The 21142-nt window shown below is 38.7% G+C and overlaps 3 protein-coding genes across 3 annotated transcripts; 1 reads left to right on the forward strand and 2 right to left on the reverse strand.

Moving 5' to 3' along the window:
• The first annotated feature begins 6028 nt into the window (after window positions 1-6028).
• LOC101299016 (magnesium transporter MRS2-1-like) lies at window positions 6029-9423 on the forward strand. The gene is made up of 6 exons (XM_004303185.1): window positions 6029-6242; window positions 6849-7467; window positions 8024-8152; window positions 8267-8599; window positions 8698-8745; window positions 9070-9423. Exons 2-6 carry the CDS (start codon window positions 6868-6870, stop codon window positions 9298-9300), a joined length of 1341 nt encoding a protein of 446 aa, XP_004303233.1. The 5' UTR covers window positions 6029-6242; window positions 6849-6867; the 3' UTR covers window positions 9301-9423.
• A 1939-nt stretch (window positions 9424-11362) lies between these two features.
• Window positions 11363-12926, reverse strand: LOC101299312. The gene is made up of 2 exons (XM_004303186.1): window positions 12680-12926; window positions 11363-11704 (listed from the first exon to the last, which is right to left on the reverse strand). The coding sequence occupies exons 1-2, from the start codon at window positions 12828-12830 to the stop codon at window positions 11610-11612; spliced, it is 246 nt and encodes an 81-aa protein (XP_004303234.1). The 5' UTR covers window positions 12831-12926; the 3' UTR covers window positions 11363-11609.
• Window positions 12927-14751: 1825 nt separating this feature from the next.
• Window positions 14752-17780, reverse strand: LOC101299598. The gene is made up of 5 exons (XM_004303187.1): window positions 17035-17780; window positions 15649-16523; window positions 15488-15555; window positions 15208-15384; window positions 14752-15101 (listed from the first exon to the last, which is right to left on the reverse strand). Exons 2-5 carry the CDS (start codon window positions 16472-16474, stop codon window positions 15027-15029), a joined length of 1146 nt encoding a protein of 381 aa, XP_004303235.1. The 5' UTR covers window positions 16475-16523; window positions 17035-17780; the 3' UTR covers window positions 14752-15026.
• Between the last annotated feature and the right edge of the window lie 3362 nt (window positions 17781-21142).

A 21142-nucleotide genomic window follows, 5' to 3' on the forward strand; every position in this document is an offset into this window, starting at 1 on the left:
ATCATTTCTCCAAATTTTCAGCTATATTGAAAATTGTTAAAGCATTCATAAGTGTGATTTATCAATTATGAACTTGAACGGTTCATATTTGACAGATTTGGTTCGCCCATTAATTTGATCTAGTTTGTTATCTTAAGGAACACCAATTTAGGTGAAAATTTGTAGAAATGATCTACTCATATAAACCTAAAAACTGAACGGATGAGATGTCAAAATGTAATCTAAAATTGGGTCTTTTAAACCATAAACCGAAAAGTCCTCAACTTAAGAGTCCTCACTAAAAAGGCTCCATAGTTCCTATCCAAAGCAAAGCTTCGTTTTGAAATTAAAGTGTAAAGTTCCTTATTTGACTCACTTTTCGGTCATATTTCCACATCTCAATCGTTGAGTTTATTGATACTAATGTATAGATCATTCCTGCAAAATTTCATCCAAATTGATGATCGTTAATGTACCGAATTAGATTAAATCAATGAACGGACCATAAATCTGTCTAACCAGTACTATCTGTGTAAATAATGATTACGAAAACCCAAATGATCTTCAAATTTGATGAAACTTTGCAGAATTGATCTATACATTAGATTCTACAAACTAAACGGTGGAGATATGGAAATATGACCGAAAAACGAGTCAAATAAAGAACTTCACACTTTAATTTCAAAGCGAAGCTTCGCTCTGGATATGAACTGATATATATATATATATATATATATATAAAGAATCTTTGTTGAAGACATTGATTGATAATCTCTTTGTGTTTCATTTATATAATGGGATAATAATTTACTAGTTGGGATTTGATTATGTTCTTGAATAATAAGGGTTTTTTAGGGCTGTTCAAGAAGATGGATATAATAAGTTGAAATTGAGAATTAAAAGTTTGGTTTGTTTGCAAGCATGATTGCGTGGTTTGGTACAAGTATAATTGTGTGCTTCTTCATTTTTGTTGATGAATACCGATGGATTAAGGGGTGAGAATTTTATTATTTTGTTAGATTGTAGTTGTACAGGCCTTTGCCTGCAAATATTGTTTACGTTTGGCTGCTAGTATTCATATTAAGTTTTGAATTCATTAGGAATGACTGATTAAAGCAACGTCAAAGAGATTTCAAAGAGAAAACGAGAAGCAACACTTTTAACTTATCGATATGACGAGTATCCTTTTCCTCTCAATACTAAAAGATTAGTTTTCATGAGGGCACTTCTGTTGCGGACCACTTTGTTGCGGACTCTATGCGGACTTTTAAACATACACCGTTAGATTAGATCAATGGTCTACAATTGAAGAAGTATAAACTATTCTCATGAGGCCACATGTATCCAAACTCTCCCACGCTGCCTTCATACTTCTCTGAGTTCTCTCAGTCTCAGACTCTCTCCTCTCTTCGTTTCCCAAAAATTTCGAATCCCTTTCTACTGTTTTTCATTTTTCTTTTGTTTTTCCTTTAATTTTGAGTTCCTAACATGATTTTACAATCGTATTTTTTCTCATACACCTCCGTATGAGCCTTGAGAAAATGTTGTGAAGGAGGAGGGATTGAGATCCCACAAAACAAAATTGAATCCTGCTAACAATAAGCACTAGCATACCCAGTAGCCCATGGGGAGAAAAGAGAGAAATTTTACTGTTGGAGAAAAGTGGCCATCAAAGGATTTGTTAATGTTGTCTGGGAAACGAAGAGAGGAGAGAGTCTGAGACTGAGAGAACTCAAAGAAGTATGAAGGCAGTATGGGAGAGTTTGGATACATGTTGCCTCATGAGAAAAGTTTATACTTCTTCAATTATAGACCATTGATCTAATCTAACAGTGTCTGTTTGAAAGTCCGCATAGAGTCCGCAACAGAAGCGACCCCTAGTTTTCATATCCTAGTTTTCATAGGAGGAAGGTATTGACTATAATACTCCATTCTCGAACGTCAACAGACAACATTGAGGTTATTGGGCTTGCCCGTGAGTAGGAATCAAAGCCTCAAAGGGTCTGACAATGTGTTTTCATAATTTCTGAAGATACAAGATTACAATACATAGATTGAGTGAGAGTTTAATAAGGGTCTTAATGACCTTTTACCTTTTTAAAATGTCAATTTTCAACTAAGAAAGAAAACATGGTCAGAAATCAACTTGATGACCAAAAAAGGGTTATTTCTCAAAGTTTCTTGTCCTAGTAATTTTTTTATATATTTTTCTAACTTTTGGACTTCCCATTTCTGACTAAAGACTACATTTCTTCTTCACCATTTTGTACCATCTTACCTGAAGAAGTAGTAGATCATATCCGGGTTACTCCTCTCCCTTATTTTCCTCAAAATGATAATTTGAATTGGGGCCTCATTGGCCATGGAAATTTTACCATCAGCTCAACCTCTCGTTTACTGACACAAAATTTGACAGACCACTCTCAAACCCCTCTTTTAAAGAAAATTTGGAAGCTCTGTGTTCCACCTAAAGTTAAAGGTTTTGCGTGGAAACTCATAAGAAGTAGACCGACGAGAGATGGACTCTTTAAGGCATGTTGATAGAAGTTGTCCGTTTTGTCATTATACTTTAGAAACTGTTGATCATCTATTCCTAAATTGTATTGGAAAAGTGTGGCTTAGATATAAGCCATTTGGAATCTCACATCGGAAACGTCAAAGAGTCATCCTTGAGTTATAAGAAATGGTACCACACACACTATTATCAAGATCTTTTGTGTAAAACCTCATACATGTTTCTCCACCGGGTGGCTAAAGTGGGGGGAGTATCGACATTATTGGACGTGTCACGTGTGTGTGGGACCTGTGGGGCTCGTCAGCCGCTTCCACGTAACAAGTGGTATCAGAGCCCAGGTGACGCTTGGGACTTGGTGTCTCATACGATCGAGTTGCAATTTGATGGAGCTCCTGTTTGGATTGGGATCACAAGATGAAGATGGTTGTGATCGAGATTGAGCTATTGGAATTTGGATCGTGAGACAATTAGAGATGGCTCGAATCATGCTAGGTGGAGATTATTGGAAAAATGTGGCTTAGATATGAGTCATTTAGAATCCCACATCGGAAACGTGAAAGAATCACCCTTGGGTTATAAGAAATGGTACCACACACACTAATGTCGAGACCTTTTGTGTAAAACCCCATACTTGTTTCTCCACCGGGTGGCTAAAGTGGACGTGTGTGTAGGACCCGTAGGGATGGTAATAATCCCCAGCGGGTAGGGTACCCACGGGTATTCGACCCTAACGGGGAGATATACGAGGATAAACGGGTGACGGGTACGAGGGTCCTCAGTATTTAGATTTTTGAATCGGGTACGGGGCGGGTATGATATTTTGATATTCGTCCCCATCCCCACCCATTTAAGATGGAAATATTATTTTTTAATATATATAATATTTAAAAATAGATATTTATGTAAAATCTTTTGTAATATTTTTTTTACTATGATTTTCTTAATGAATATTTATAGAAACTTCTTTTTTAACCGAGACTTGTATTCGTTTTTGTTGGATTGAATCAAGAAACTTATTTATATATGTATTTGATTTTATTTTCATATTTCTATATTTCGTAATTATTTTTAAAAAATTAATTATCACATAATTGTTAACGGGGATCGGAGCGGGTATGGGAATGTAATCCCCAAAGAGGACGGGTACGGGGAATCCCTATTATCTAATTACGGGGAATGGGGCTGATACGGGGATGAGGAATGAAAAAAGGTACGGGTATGATATTTTGATCCCCTGACCCTACTCTACCTATTGCCATCCCTAGGGACCCGTGGGGCCCGTCGGCCGCTTCCGTGTAACACATTGTAGGTTTACAACAAGTTTGGTAGTTAGCTATTCCTAACTTACAAATTCATCTCTTGAACTCTTTTCTACAGTGGCTACATTCCTTATTTGTTACTCCGTCATCTTTAACTCTTTTAGAAATAGTACTTACTACATCATACAGTTAGCTATTCCTAACTTACAAGTTCATCTCTTGAACTCTTTTCTACAGTGGTTACATTCCTTATTTGTTACTTCGTCATCTTTAACGTTTTTAGAAATAGTACTTACTACATCATACCGTCTATGGAAAGCAAGAAATGTTCTTGTCTTTAGAAACGATGTTGTCCATCCTGAAAATGTTGTTTACTCTGCAACGAATCTTTTTCGTTATTATTTTACTATTAATGCTGATTACACTAAGAAATCTTACAGGTTTGTTAAGCCAATTCGTTGGCATGCTCTTCCTCCTCAAGCATTTTAGCTCAATTTTGACGAATCTGTTTAGAATCACGCTACTTCATCAGGGTTTGTCATTAGAGATGCAGATGGTCAACCTATTGTAGCATCTACAAAATATATTGGTCCTAATGATGTATTTACTGCTAAAGCTTATGCGTTACGTGCAGGTTTATTAGCAGCCTGGATCCATGGTTATCAAAAAAATTTAGTTGAAAGAGATTCGTAAATCCTTAATTCCATCAATGGTACGTGTCTTACCCTCGGAAGATTCAACTTTTTGTTAAAGACATCATCTTCCTTGCCTTTAAAATTGGTCAAGTTTCTTTCACACATATTCATCGAGAAGCAAACTTTGTCGCGGACGCTATTGCAAATTTGGGACATCAACTTGAAACTCAAGCTTGGGACAGATCCCTTCCTCTTGCAGCTAGTCAGACATTCTATTTTGACTCTCTAGGTGTTGGTTGTAGTAAGGGTTTTGTAATTTGAGGTTGTCTTTATTTTATCTCTTGTCAAAAAAAAAAAAAAAAAAAACAAAGTTCTCCACTATCCTTTCTTTGTTATCTCCACTTTGTCTTGTTATCTGTAAATATCAAATGTAGATCACATCAACGAACAACAAAAATGTTGAATGTATACTATACCCCCAAATCACTATGTTATGTTACAAAGGCTTTGGTTCTTTCACTCCTAAATCTGGCAGAGATGGGCTTTACTATTTCTAATGGAGGTGCCCTTGGGATTAAGAAGAGCAACAAGTCTCCGAAAAAGCGAGTACGTCCGAGGAGGAGTCGCAACAAGAATAAGCTACAGTTGGGAGAGTGTTTGGATTCTATGGAACTAGGATCGACATAGATCACAGATTGTGACAAAGGCCTCGACTTAGAGGTTGAAGCAAAATAATCTCGTAGTGTAACTGGGAAAGATCCATGTTTATGCCCCAAAAGTGTTGATTCTCTTCTACTTCGATGAAAGGTACATTATTGGGTTCGAGGCCTCTAATCGGGGAGAGAAGTGTTGCTCTTAGGGTATGGCAGGGTAACTTGCTTTCTAGTATATATATTTCATATCCACCTTTCTAGTATGGTTTTTTTTTCAATTCCCAGACGTAATTCGATTTAGTTTTGCTATGCAGTTGTATGGTCTTCAGACTATTCATGTTTGACATTTAGGTCGTCATGTTGATCAATGAAGATTTTTCTTTTTCCCTAAAAAAAAAAAAGTTTGAAATGAGTATCTAGTATTTAGGAATCTGTGAATAAAATTTCTTTGTTGCTTATAAGTTGGCTAGCCCGGTTTATAAATCTTCATTTTCATTTCAGGCTGAGTAATTAAGTTCAGCTTCGATTTTTATTTGGCTATCTTATTACATGATATAACCGATGGCGAAAACACAACGTATCTTTATACAGAAAAAAAAGAAAAAAAAAAAGTTAAAGGTTTAGAATATGTTAACAAACACCCTTGTCGTTCATTCTTCCTTTTTTCCTTACGAGAAAATCCAGAAAGTTTGAGAAAACAAAAGAAAAATGAGATGGACCTGGTTGATGCTGATAAATTGGAAGCACCAGAGTAGGTGCAGTGGCACTGTACGACCCATCCTAAGCGGTTCATTTTAGGGATACACACAACCAGACAAATTCAACACTTTGTGTACAAAATCACATTTATCAATTTCTTTTTTATATTATTCGTATCAATATAAAATAAAACTAATATATATTATTATTAGCCTTTTCCATATGTATTCTTTTTTTTTTTTTGGCGAGATTTCCATATGATTCTTTGGTCCCTGTAACAAACCTCCTGATTCCCCTACTCCGAAGCTTCAATCACCTCCTCATTCGGGCCAACTCCAAAGGCCAATATCTCTCTTCTTCCTTACGCCTCCTCCTCTTTCTCTCCCTCGCTCTCTCTCCGATTCCGAAATCTAGGGCTTCTTATTCTGTGAATCAATTTCGTGCTTTGGAATCGTTCAGTTCCGGTTCGAGGGAGCAGAGGATCAGTCTTCAGTCGCGCCAGGTGTTCTTTCTCGCCTTTTAGTTTATGAATTTTCATATTCTGTGCCCTTGTATGTATTCAAATGGTTATACGCGTACTCTGGATATGTATGTATGTATTTTTGTGTATTTGTGGTTTGGAAACTGGAATTGCGGCACTATAGATGTGATCATTGAGTTGAATGCTTCGATGCTGTTTTTAATCACCTGAATTTTATTTAGAATTGCAACTTATGACTGCGTTTCGGACTGCATTTGTGATTTTTACTTCAACAGTGCAAGTAGTAGTCCTACATTGGTTGGGCAAAGGGTTCGCTAAAGGCATATACACTCATTTGTATCTCTGATTAGTTAATAGGTCAAGATTAAGCTTTCAGGAGCTGTTTATGACTTTATGTACATGTAGGAAGGGTTTTTTTCGCACTCGTCTTGCATTGGTTGAGGTTTTATGACTGATTGTTTATGCTGCGTCCTTTAATTCTTTTTTAGAAATTATTTGTCATGTTTCAGTATGGAATTTATCAAATTCAGCGCATATTTGCCATGTGATAAAGTAGGAACCAAATGCATAAAAAGAGCTGAGAAATTTTAGGAGAGTTTTTGAGAATAACTTTGGTATTTGTTGCAGCATTTTGGGGCTTGTAGAGATGGATGACATCAAAGAGCGGCTGCTTCCGCCAAAAGTTCCGAAACCTGCATCTGCTATTAATCTTCGAGATTCATCTTTTCGATCATCGGCCTTTGGGAGGCAACCTTTTCAAGGCGTGGATGTTCTGGGGCTGAAGAAGCGGGGCCAGGGCCTTCGGTCCTGGATTCGTGTTGATACATCTGGGAATTCTCAGATCATTGAGGTTGACAAGTTCACCATGATGCGACGTTGTGATTTACCTGCCCGTGATTTGCGCTTGCTTGATCCTCTATTTGTGTACCCCTCAACCATCCTTGGCAGAGAGAAGGCTATTGTAGTTAATCTGGAGCAGATCCGTTGTATTATCACGGCTGATGAGGTTCTGCTTTTGAATTCCCTTGATAACTATGTATTGCAGTATGTGGTGGAGCTACAGAAAAGATTGACAACAAGTGGTGTAGGTGATGTTTGGCAGTCTGATGGTTCTGACATGAGTAGGAGGAGGGGAGGTAGAAGTTTTGATAATGTGTTTGGGAGCACATCTCCTGACTATTTACCCTTTGAATTTAGGGCTTTAGAAGTTGCTCTGGAGGCTGCCTGTACATTCCTTGATTCTCAGGTGTGTAGAAGAGTACAATAATTTGGATTTTCTATCTCTGTCAATATTAGATGTGTGGGTGATGACTGTTTATAATATGATGCTTGAACATGCACATAATTTGCTATATTGAGGAGGCTTTCAAACAATGGTGATATTGGCAGTTGTGTTTTGGTACTGTGGATAGATAGAAATATAAGGAGTTCTGACATACGGGGAGGGGACAGAGGCTGGGGGTCAGGCTTTGTGCCTAAGATTCGCAATTTTGATCTTCCTTGTGGGTTTCAAATCTCCTTGCAGTATAGGAGGCATTTTATCCTCATATTTGTTTGTTATCTGCTAGTTTTGATATCCAATGGATTTCTTATCCTATGTTTTTTTTTTTTTAATTTTATTATAACAATGGTAAACTCTCGTGTCTTACATAAGTGAAGTGCATTCTTTATTACATATTTTTAAGGCCAATAATGCTTTTCAGAAACTTTGTACATGATTGGTAGTTTGAACTTAGATTATCTTCATGTTGGTTAAACACTCTGTAAGTTAGCAACTAATTGGTTAATCTGGTATTTTGAAGGCAGCTGAACTGGAAATTGAAGCGTATCCATTACTTGATGAGCTTACGTCGAAAATCAGTACTCTGAACTTGGAACGTGCTCGACGATTGAAAAGCAGACTTCTTGCCTTGACTCGAAGAGTTCAGAAGGTAAGGCTGTGGCATACTTATGTCACATAATTACCTGCATTCTTCTGTTCAGAAGGTAAGGCTGAGCATCCAAATGGGACCAAAGTTTACTTTAACCTCTATACATCTGTTCAGGTTCGGGATGAAATAGAGCAGCTCATGGATGATGATGGAGATATGGCTGAGATGTATCTCACAGAGAAGAAAAGTCGTATGGAGGCAACATTTTATGGCGATCAATCTGTGATGGGGTATAGATCTAATGATGGTGTATCTCTTTCTGCTCCTGTTTCCCCTGTATCTTCACCTCCCGATGGTCGAAGACTTGAGAAAAGCTTGAGTATTGCAAGGAGTCGACATGAAAGCATGAGAAGTTCAGAAAGTGTTACAGAGAGTATAGAAGAGCTTGAGATGCTGCTGGAAGCATACTTTGTTGTCATTGATAGCACCCTGAATAAGCTGACTTCGGTATGTATAGCACCTTTCCTATTGAACTTTGACATCACTATATGTAGCAGTTGCTTGAGGGGGGTAGAATCTTATGTCATCTCTCTCCTATGTTTCAGTTGAAAGAATACATTGATGACACAGAAGATTTCATTAACATTCAGCTGGTATGTGCTTTGTTGATTTCTTTTTCTCCTTTATAAGTGTAGTTCTTTTAACTACTTCATTACGCACTGTGGTAGCAACTGATCATAGAAGACAAAAAGAAAAAACATGTCTGGATAAAACTTAGGAGCATAGCTAAATTGATTCCATCCTCAAGGAAATCAGATCAGGATAATTGACGGTTAAATACTCAATTATTTAGTAACTGTAAAACTGTTCTTTGTCCACTAACTGTGCTGATTCAGAAGTAGATGTATTTTTCAACTTGTTCGATCCAGCTATATTTGGGAAATGCAGAATTAAAGTTGTAAAGTTTTTGCTTTCAGGATAACGTACGTAATCAGCTGATTCAATTTGAGCTGCTACTAACAACTGCAACGTTTGTGGTTGCGATATTTGGAGTTGTAGCAGGAATCTTTGGCATGAACTTCGAAATCCCATTGTTTGATGACCCTGGCGCTTTTAAGTGGGTACTTGTAATCACAGGAGTAACTGGCATATGCATATTTTCTGCATTTGTGTGGTTCTTCAAGTATAGAAGACTCATGCCACTATAGAGATGTAAAATGAAACTTCTAATGAAGGCATTAAAATTAGAAGAAAAGAAAGTCAGATGATAAATCCCCAAGTTGGCTGGTTGGGTCAATTATTTCATTTTGATTCAAAAATCAACTGTGAGATTCCATCAAATCCCTGTAAATTCCCTGAAAATTATAGCTCTATTAAGATGATTCTTTCCCCAGTCTTGGGTTCTTGGACAACCTGTGCAGTGCTTCATTGTTTTAGTTTTTTCTTTGGATTTCTTTTTTCTTTTTCTGTTTGGACAAGAAAGCTAAAACACTATTACATAGTCAAACTGGATCTTAGAACTTGCTTGGGGAGGGATCACACCACACCAAATCTAGGGAGAAGAGATGGAATGGCGGCCAATAGAAGCTAGAGCATCAGCAAGGAAGTTCGAAGAGATTGCATTGAAAGAGCGAGAATATTAAAACTTGAGTCTCCAGGGAACGCAGTGCAAAATGTTGACGCATCCAATAATTAGAGATTGATGAATCTCCTTGAACCCCAAGCTTCTTGATTTTGAATCTTCATACAGCTAAGAGACAATCTCTAAGAGCAGAGCATTCAACAACAGGCACACAAGAATGAAGCCTACGTTTGCCAGCTACCACAGGGGAACCATGGTTCCTGATGACAAAAAGCCGGCAGCACCGGAGGCAGTGTTGACCTATTTGATGGCATTTTGAACACTTGAACTGGGAGGGGAAGCCATCACATTGAATTTGCGTGGTAAGTGGAGACAATGGAGGAAGCAACATGAGTAATTGAGGGGGGTGTAACTTGAGCAGCTCGAAAGCGTTTGAGATTTGTCAGCACACCAAAGATTCAGTTGTAAATGATAGATAGCAAGAGTGGCGTAGCCAGAGATTTAGCTAAGAGAGGTCAGACTTACATAGCTAGTCGATTAAGTTAATGAAGAAAAAGACCGTGGTTAATAGTCACATATGAAAGTGTTTTAGAACCGAAATGTTTCCATATGATAAGGAAGAAAATACCAAAGTTGTACATCAAAAATCAAGGAGAAGTATTTATATACAAAGGAAGCACATTTCATTGTTAGAATTTATATCTAAAGAGGAAGGAAAGTTCATTGTTAAAAGTAACTACTATTTTATAAATGACTTAACTAGCTCATATTTCACTTACATAGAGCCAAAAACTGATGCATGGTGGAGTTAATCAAGATGTCTATGTAGCTACGCCCTTGATAGCAACCATCCCTCTGATTGGGCAAAGAGGAAGGGAAAAGTAAACGATTAGATAGTTATCGACCAAACAGCAGAGGATAAAAGATGAGTAGCATTCTCCACTCATGTACCACAAAAAGCCCAAGTGTCGATACTGATGATCAATTTCCAAGTTTTCTTCAAAAGATCAGCCTTAAAATGTTGTGGCACACAACAATGCATCCCCTGTGCAGATTTAATTTATATCGGGAAAAAAGTGCAGATTCAATTAAGAAGGTACCATTTGGGGCAGGATCCCAAATGAATTTATCATTTTGAGTTGACATCGGAAGGCCGGAAGCTCGTGAATAAGTGGAACACTTCAGGTTGGAAACAAGCTCTTGGCACAAGCAAGTTCCATTACCCCAATCATGGCCAATTTCACTACTATCTTTAGCTGCTGTTCCCTTTCCCATGCCGTGTTCACCCTTGCTTTAGAGGTCAGGGCATGGAATTGTCCACCTTACAGTTTTTAGTTTTTAGTTTTTAGTTTCTACCACCGCTCATTTACTGGCTTTCAACTTTGCATTGAAGCACAACAAATAAGCATACAGGTGGTGCTATGGATACTGAATGTTCTTCACCCAAAATCCCCCAGTTCCAAATTTTGGCATGGTCGAATTACCTCTTCCACAATATACCAAGTACTACCCTCGGCAATGAATTAGCAGTAAAGAGTCTGAAGGCACCCCAAGATGCACTGTGAGACTTCAGACAGTCTCAAACACTAATTTCCAACTTGATCAGCATGAATATTTCTACAAGTTGTAAAAGCATATAGTTACAGTTTTCTAAGATAAGGAATGCATGCTAAACATTCATAAGATTTCAACAAAAATTCACTTCTACTGCAGCCAAACATGACAATGAAAGATGTTTGCTTTTAGCTGGTTATTGAAATGTATTTCTCAGAGATTATATTTATATCAAGGACAGTCCTTAAGGATCGTAAAGAGCCACTCCTCTGAGGAGAAGGAAGAGGTAACCACACTGCCAAAAAGCAAAGACCTCTTACACCTTCCAACCATACAAAAATTCAAGAGGAAAGTTACATACTTTAACAGAAAACTTTCACATCATTTAGCAGAAGATGCACTACTTGAAGACAGTCTTTGGCTCCTTGCCTTATCAGCCTTTTCCAAGTAATCTTGATGGGATTGATGCTTTGCCCCTATAGCAGAACACAATTGTAATAGAATTAGGATTTTAGCTGATAAATTGCAGCTGCAAAATTCCATACACAAGTAACACAGATAGCAGGTAACTGAACCATAAGTATGATGATGGAGTATCCAACCAGGGCTTTCAGCATCTATTTCCCTACAATACAATCTAAACCGGTTCATCATGTGGAAAAGCAACAACACAGAAGTTGACAGCTCGTCCCCATTTTCCGTTTGCAATAACAGAGAAAAACAAACGCTACTGAAAATACTGGTTAACCAAAACATTTTATGACAACTTGCATAACACGAGCCTAGATATATCAAAGAGAAAGATTTACCATCACACATTCACAAATAAAAACCCTACCACTATCCTGTTTGTCAAACATCTTAAAACTCCATTATGTTGTAGTGAAATCAATATTTCAAATTAAGGATTTGCACTGATTACAATTTCAGGAGAAAACCATTACAATGTATTTGGTACGACGACTAGATGCACTACATGACATGGATTTGAAATAGCCATATGCATGGAGTCATTTGAAATTTCTGTCTTCTAACCCGTGTCTTGACACACTAATTGCAATGACGAGACCTGCGATCTAACTTAAAATGCAACTTAAATCCCGGTGCTCCAAATTAGTCCATTCAATCGGGGCATCTAATGTTACTTGAGTAGCTAGGTAGCCATAGCAAGAATAAAATCTTTAACTGACTACATGAAGGAGACTGAGTTAATACTAGCACATCGGAGATCAAATTTCAAGCCCCTAAGAATAAATTCAATTGAAACCGAGCTGCGCAGTAGAATAGATGTGGAAATAACAAACACAAACTCTAAACCCTAAACCCCAAAATTGGCATTGATATATGAAAAGGTTTTCTAATTGAATCCCTCTTCTTTATCCCATCTAAAGAATCAAAAACGGTGCCGTTTTAACCGAAACATAAGACTGAGAGAAGTGAAGCATTCGGACCTCGAGTCATGAAGTACCAAGGAACGGCGAAGACGGCGCTGATGAGAACGATGCCGGCCATGACGTGCTTCTTGTCGCCGCTGTACAAGTAGTGCTCCATTTTGCCCCTAAACCCCTTTCCGGCTTTGGCCTCGCTGCTGCTGCTGCTCATCTTTGTCTCTCAAAACCTCAGCTTTCTCTCAAACTGTGTGTCTTTCTTTCTTCTGGGGGTAGTTTAGTTGTTTTGCTGCCGGGTTCTCTCTTAACCACGTGTAAGACACTTGGCCGCCACCCTCACCTCGCCTTTTTTTCTTCTTCTCATTTTCGATTTTATTTGAGCTAGGTATTATTTGATCCATTCTAAAAAATAATATTATTTTTGTAACCAAAAAAAAAACATATTATTTTGATCACAATATCCCAAAATACAAGAACTTGCAATAACATTTATAGATGAAGGTTGAGGGAGACTCGAAGATTTTAAATTTTGATGGTTCTTTCATTAATAACACTCAAGCATATGCAATACGCTCTCGAAAATTCTGAGCTGAGGAAGCCAACAACCATAAGTTCTTGGGTATAAGCGACGATGATCTCCGGCTCACCGCCTGCGTTTAGGCATATCACTGGAGTCGTCCTCTCTCGTGGAAAGGAGTGTGTTGTGAGGCTTTGGATCTCAACTGAGGTAAAGCGGTTGGGTAGAGCAGTGCTGGGTGACGGTGTGTAGTGTGAGGCTGCGGTGAAGGACTGGTCGACTTGAGAGTTGCACAGAGGTGTCGTAGTCTACAAGGGTGAGCGTCGTCGTTGTCGTGTCTTCCATAACACGGCTAGGGTTTCAGACTTTCAGTGGCCTAAAGGAGAAGTCGGGATCGAGAAAGAGGCGGTTTCGAGCTTTGTGGCGATCGATCCTGCCTTGGATCGACAAACCTTGTAACAACGGCGGCATTTTGGAACTTAAGGTTGCAACAATGGTGCTCCGATTGGGCAAGCTACTGATACGAGCTGGTTTCTTAAACTCCTATTACGTCACCCATTCGGGGAAAAAAAAAAACTCCTATTTAGTCCTTTTTTTTTATCAAATATTACAACCGCATCCGATCAAAAAATAATAATTACACCTGTGTGAATGGGGAGACTATGATGCTAGACCAATTAGTATTAAATTCCTATTTAGAGCCGATTAGTATTAAATTCCTATTTAGAACAGATGCTGCAATGGTGTAATTGGATGGGTTGGATTAAAGGTTGGGTTAGACGAGGGTCTCATACATATCTCACCTTACCCGATCAAAACCTGGGGTAAGAATTAACCAGCTGTTAGTCTAAACCAATTCCAACATTAGGCCCGTAAACACACTATTTTGTACATGGCATCATATATATGTTTTTGTTTAATTAGTCTTAGGATTGATCTCCTTAGTGTATTGTTAAACCGAGGACTAAAGACTGATAAAAATGAACAATGAATCAACCCCGGGTTGAAAATTGGTCTAACCCATCTAAAATAGGTGCATTTGCTGGGTGCATTTGCTCTTAGTCTTATGTATTATTTGTTCTTCGCATTTTATATCAAATAATCAATATGCCTTGCAGCTCTGTGGAAGCTCTTTAGCTTTTCGTGGATGCTGAGAGCCAATAAGAAGTTAAGAAAACGGAAGAATAAAACCCAAAATAATCCTGGTCTTCTTGGACAAAATCCACCTATATCGGTATATCCCATTACCATTGCCAGTCCACTCGGTCCAAATTCGAAAAAGAACCGATTATAGCCTAATTCCAATTTCAAAGTATCCGAACAACTAAACCGTCACCGCTGTCACTTCAACCAGTTATTTTCGTAAATGCTTAACCTCAGAATTTTTGAGTTGCACAGCCACCGCCATCATTGGACCTAACCTGAAAGCCAATGAAAGAAGCAGTCCAGATGCACAATATAGCAACAATGACGCCAAGAATCGAAAAACTTGACAACCAGGGCAACTGTACTATTCAGTATTGCTGATCATATCCAACTCTCCCTACTGCTCCGAGTCCTGACAAATTCATATGCATCGATTAGGCTATTGAGATTAGAGTTACAATGCTATATTAGTGGGGCTAATAAGTAATTCATGATTTGTTATAATAGATAGGTGACATGTTCACATGTAAATTCCATCTATAAGAAAAATATGAAAACATTTGTTGCTGAGGCCTTGTATAGCTGATTGTCAGAATGTAGAGTAGTGATTTCTAGGCCTTGATTTCAAAGGGGTTTCTTACATGAAACTCCATCTCTTGATTTCGGTTGCGATATGTCCCTAGTCCTGAAAGTGGACACTAACAGATTATGGCCTTGCAACTATTCCTCAGTCAGCAAAAACATGACCTAAGATGTTGATGGGCTTGAGGAACTCAGTTGACGTGCTGGTCCTTGAGGTCTTGATAAACTTGATTGAATTTCCTATCACATTTTTGATTGACATAGTTATAAATTAATCAAACAATCTAATAAGAGACTAATGGAAGTTTGAAAAAAACATACAAGGCTATTTATAAAGAAGACAAACCTGTGAATACATAAATGAGGGATTGGGTATCCTTGGAAGTATAAATTGGTGGCCAGGTAGGTGATGATAAGGCAAGGCTTGTCCCCCAGAAACAGTTGGAAACCCACCTGGAAACTGTCCGCCTAGACATAAGGATGATCTGATCAACTCCTTCTCTTTTCCTACTCCAGTTGATCCCTAAACGGTAACAAAATGATCAATATCATAACTCAATTTCGGTGGGCCACTCATCTCATGAATTTGGTGCTGAATTTTTAGCTACAAGTACACAAGAAACAACCTGAACATTTTCCGATAAATTTGATGGGCCAGTCATCTCATGAGCGTTTGTATTAGGTTCCTGAGAATCTGTTAAAAATACAAAAATGCAATTAGGCTAACAAAAAACATAAGTTACGTAGTTTCAATAATCCAAAATAATATATCAACTAATGTACTAACCTTTTCTTTCAGATGAAACTTCGTTTTTGGAGTCCTTAGATTTTAGAGCATTCTTCATTTTACCCTTCCCCCGGCCTTTAGACTTCTGAGTTTCTGGTTCCTGCAACTTCAGATGCACACCATCTTCATTCGTACGATTACCAGAACCTGTATCGCCATTTCTTACGGCATGTTCATGTCCAGTATGCTGAAGAGCTTTTAATCTTTCCTCCAACTTTAACAATTCAGACTTCACAAAAGTGTATGAATGCCTGTTCTTTGCACCCTCTGATGTGATTCTATGTGCTATTTGACATAACTCGCCAAACTGAGCCATGGGAGAGGAGTCCCGATTATACAAAACATGTGTACTTGATGCAGGAGCAAGAGAATGAGTATGTTCAGCTTCAAATTTAGTAACAACATACTTTTTACTTTGGTTAAGTCTAATCTCAAGCATTGCCTTGCACCCAAATCTTCTTTCTTCTCTTTTTTTCTGTGGACTTCTCTTTTTAGTGTAGAAACCTTGGCAAGAGCAACAGTACTCTCTTTTCCATATTTCACCGTGTTTGTTTTGATTTTGTCTAAGCTTTCTCACTTTAAATCCAACACTCCTAGCGTATGAACAATAAAAATGATATACATCTTCATCATTATCAAAAGTCATACCTACTTCAGGCTCCCCATATAATACCACCGGTCTTTTGGTCATGTTGGTGTCTCCTCCTGTTTGCTCAGTATCCTCCGCAATATGAACATCCTCAGAATCAGACCCTATGTTTACATGATCGATAGCTTCTTCAGTATCATTAGAATTAGCACGGAATTCATCCACTTGATTTTCCATGGTGACAGTGTAAGCTTTTGCGTTGATGTGGAGTGAACACTACAGCATCCTATTTAAGAAAATTAAATTGAATTAACCAAATTCCATGGACAGGAAGCATGTATAAGCTATATACTCCTACAAGCCATCACAACACTGAGTGAGCTCAATTACAGGCAGAGTTATGAACAATGCATAATGACAAAGACCAGATATTTCTTTGGTCTATTTTTCCTTTTAACTGACGATGCTCTACAATTCCTTGCTGTATTCCTCTTGGATCATCAATTAGACTTATTAAAAACTTACAACAATAATGAAATTAAAAACATGCACACACACATGTAATTAGGATATTAACCGGCAGTGGAATTGCCTAGATAGAAAAATGCCAGGGTCTCTCATGCAAATACAAGGAGCTCACACAGATTAAACAAACAACTTACTAGCAAGAAACAAAGGCCAAACAAACCCAGAAGGAAAACGAATGATACCAACAAAATTAGAACCCACACAAGAGTACCCACTATCAAAATGAATGAGAATCGCATATACAGGACAAAAGATTAGAAATTGATTACCTTCGTTTTCAACTTGCAAGAAGAATTGCAGGGGATCGACCTCCAAGAGATGAAGTAGTCTCTATTGATGTTTGGGGAACCGGAGATGAAGCTGAAGAGAGGGAGAGAAAATTCGTTCGGGGACTCGGATCTCTCCTCATAAACCTCTGCTAATATTTCTTAATAAAAAGATCCTGGCCGTTCATTCTAAATCAATGGCCAAGATGTCTCCTACCTTACCACAAAACATATTTTTTCGTATGTTCTCCCTTCTCTCTCTCTCAAATTACCGTGTCCCATCTCTCTCTCTCTCCTCCGGTTCTCTTCCCAACCGCCGGCTCCCCTCTGGCGTCCTTTTTCTCGATTTGAATCCTCCGGCGTCCATTCAAGGACAAGATCTTCGTGCCGGATTCCTCAGAATGGCAAGTACCAAGGAGCTTTCCAAATTATCAAACTCAAATTCGTTCTTCCTCATTCACTATCGCAAATAGAAATTGTCTATGGTCTAGAAGCACAGGCATCCACAACCCTTCAATTCTACAAGAACATGGTATAAGTAAGATATTGAGTAAAATCCATCGATCTGAATACCAACTACAAACCTTATAATTCCTGTGTAATTACAAGCACCAACTACAAACCTATAGTTCCTGTCCAAATTACTAGCCACACTGTACAAAAAACCCAGATGAAACAATTCGATTCTTTCTACTAAAGCAACTGATCATCACATTGATTCCATACTAGAGCAGCTGATCATCACATTGATTCCATAAACAAACAAAAAAATATGCCGGAAGCTCTGCAAAATCCACAAGAAAGTCGTCGGCATCGATTTTGGGACGACGAACTCGGCCGTCGATGGTTAGAGAACAACCCCGTCCGTGGTGGCTTATACTAAGAACGGCGAAAAGATGAGAGAGAGATGGGACACGGTAATTTGACAGAGAGAAGGGAGAACATACGAGAAAATAGGTTTTGTGGTAAGGTAGGAGACATCTTGGTCATTGATTTAGAATGAACGACCAGGATCTTTTTATTAGGAAATATAAACAGAGGTTTATGAGGAGAGGATCCGAGTCCTTTGTTCGGTGTCTTCCGCTTTTGAGATCCCTGTATTGCGAGATTAGTCTCCTGTCGTTTTTTTTTTTGATACGTAGTCTCATGTCGTTTCAAATTTTGTGTTTGAATTTTGTTCTTTTCATTTTTTCAGGGATGAGAATTTCGGTTTTAAGTGCTCGCCCCTGACTACATACAGTTTTTTGTTGTTGAATATGCGGTTGTTCTTAAACATTGATAAATAAAACTGTCGAAGATAAATAAGGACATTTAGCTTAAATCTTTGATTACAAATATCTGAAATATTATCAAGACCAATAAATATGTACTCAACTAAGTACCAATTAACAAAAAATGCTCTAATAACTACTCTATTTGTTTTGATATAACGGTGAAGTACCGGAAAGATAACTTGACTACTGCAAAGCATAAATGCCAAATGCACAGCTTTCACACTATGTTGCTGACGGAAAACAAGTTTGACGACACTTAGCTTCACCCTACCACTAGGAAGCAACGACCATTTGACAAAGTAAGGAACTCGTCGTCTGCCTAGAGTAAATGAGACACTTTGAATGCACACACAAGCATATAACCCGATTCCTCCTACACAACTGATGTGGGGACTTATTGCTAGCGAGAAATGCAACAAAGCTAAACAACCAAAAAACAAAACAACATAAAGTAAAATAAAAACAACCTGGATAGGGCCCAAAAAATGAGCCCTAACCCTACCTCTAGCCCACATAGTAGAGAAGTCCAATCCACCAAGCCAGGCCCAGCAGCCCAGCCCAAAAACTGTAGATCTCTCACCATCGTTCCCTCTGCATCGTGCCATCGGTGACGTGATGTGATCGGAGATCCAAAGCCACCAAGCAGTTGCTCCGCCGCTGACCTAATATGGTAATCCACTGCCCACCTTCCACATCCTGCCCCCTCCAAATTCAGGATGAACCCAAATCAGATGTTCGCGAACTCTACCATTTCCATCGAGCCAGTAACCAATCCATCGGAACAACGTCAACCACCCTTGCCTTCTTCGCCACTAAACCAGAGCCACTAATTGCACTCCCAGCTAGAAAATCGACCCATAACTCCGATCTACAAGCCTTCAATCAAAACCTATCGACGTCCCACATCTCCCCTACCACCATCTACCAAACTCTTTGCAAAGCAACCCCGGCCAACTAGAAACGGATCTTGTCCGACGACAGCGTTTATAACACGCCATCAAACGGATACAACGACCAAGTTTTTGGAACCTTAGCAGCGACAGCTAGAGAGAAAAGTTTTTGTAGAAAATTTTCTTAAGGAATATTTATAATCAGATGGAGAAAATGTAAAGATAAATAAATGGGTAAGGACATAAAAATTCGCTCCAACCTTAGGGTTTGGTAGGCAAGACGACGATGAACTCCGGTTGTAAGATCCTCTCGACGACGTTTCGTTGGGAGAAAGGGTCAGGATTCCTATATGTACATGGAGGTGATTAAAGTGTAATTCTTCATTCGCGTTGGTGAGACATTGGTGCGAGTTTGTGCTAGAGAGAATAAACCTAAAAGTAGCAGTGAATTGTGAGATCACTTTCGGAGGTGGTGGTAGCGGATCGGCGTCAGAGTGCTCAACTAACATCCTCCTGGGCGTGGAGACGCGTCTGAATCTAGTGTCGAGCAGGCCCTAAGGTAAGAGGAGGAGTATTTTTATTGTCCTCAGCGGTAGCACTTGTAGTAGCGGTGACTATATATAGGTTTTAAGACTGTACAACCACAGGACTGAAGTGGTGGTAGGAGGCTCCTTCATGAAACTCGTTGCCGGTCCGATCTGGACGGGAGAGAGGAAAAGGCAATTTGGGCCTCTGGGTCTTAGCATGCTGGGTTGCAGCTTTGCTTCCTAGTGGGCTAGGCCTTTGGGCTTCTTCATTTCTTTTTTCTCTCTCAATTGGATTGGCCCTAAGTTGGTTTTTTAGGGGAGCCGAAAGATCCCTACATAACCTACCGAAGAGTCTACCCATTTTTTGATGGAAAAGTATACCAGAATGGTCTTAGGCCTCGATTCATTGAGCTAGGGTACTTTGGTTTGGTTATGTAGGTTATTTGCTTTCTAGACCATAATAAGTCTAATTTTGGACATTAGTTCTTTTGATAGATTTTGTAGTTTCTTTCAAATTAGAAACATGATTCATGAGCAGCACATTGTATACAAACATGATTCATAAGCAGCACATTGTATACGAACCTATCATTGGACATCTTCAAGTTCGACGTAGTATGGTCGTATGATTAATAGATGGGTTGTATGTCCCATGAAGTAACATCCATTTTCTCTTGAACAAAAAAAAATGGATGTTACTTTATGGGATGTACAACCCATCTATTTGGTTGACTCTTAATCAGTGGTCGGCTTAAGACAAGAGATAGGCTATCCGGGTTTGGTTTCATTGCTGATAACTCTTGTTCTCTTTGTAACAATAATAATGAAACAGCTGACCACCTCTTTGATTATTGTGACTTTACTAAAAATGTTTGGAACCTTTGGGAAGAGGGTTTCCTTAATGTCCTTAAGGAACTCTTTATTTCATAGCCTCATGATGCTGGGTTATTTGCAAAAGTTATTACCACCTGCTGACAGGTCTGGAAAGCTAGGAATGACACTGTTTTTAGAGGAGTTGTTCCTAATCCTCTATCAACTGCCTTAGCAGCAGCTGAAACGACTTCAGGTCAAAACAATCTTAGTGAAAGAGTTACTGAGGTACAGTACATTCTCAAAACCATTGTACCGTTATCAGGTGGCAAGCACCTCCTAACTCTCTTGTTAAAATTAACTTTGATGGATCAGTCATAAGTAATTCAGCTGCTTGTGGCTTTATAATTCGAGATGACAATGGAAGACCAGTTTTTGCTACCTCTTGTTGTATTAGAAGTGCTTCAGTCCCAATTGCTGAAGCTATGGCGTTAAGAGACAACTTAATTAAAAGTAAAGGAGAAAAACTTCACCAATGTTGAAGTTGAAGGAGATTCCAAGCTTGTGATAGATGCAGTGAATGACCGTCTTGAACCGCCTTGGAGATTAA

The sequence above is a fragment of the Fragaria vesca genome, linkage group LG6, assembly GCF_000184155.1.
Source record: "Fragaria vesca subsp. vesca linkage group LG6, FraVesHawaii_1.0, whole genome shotgun sequence".
NCBI lineage: Eukaryota > Viridiplantae > Streptophyta > Magnoliopsida > Rosales > Rosaceae > Fragaria > Fragaria vesca.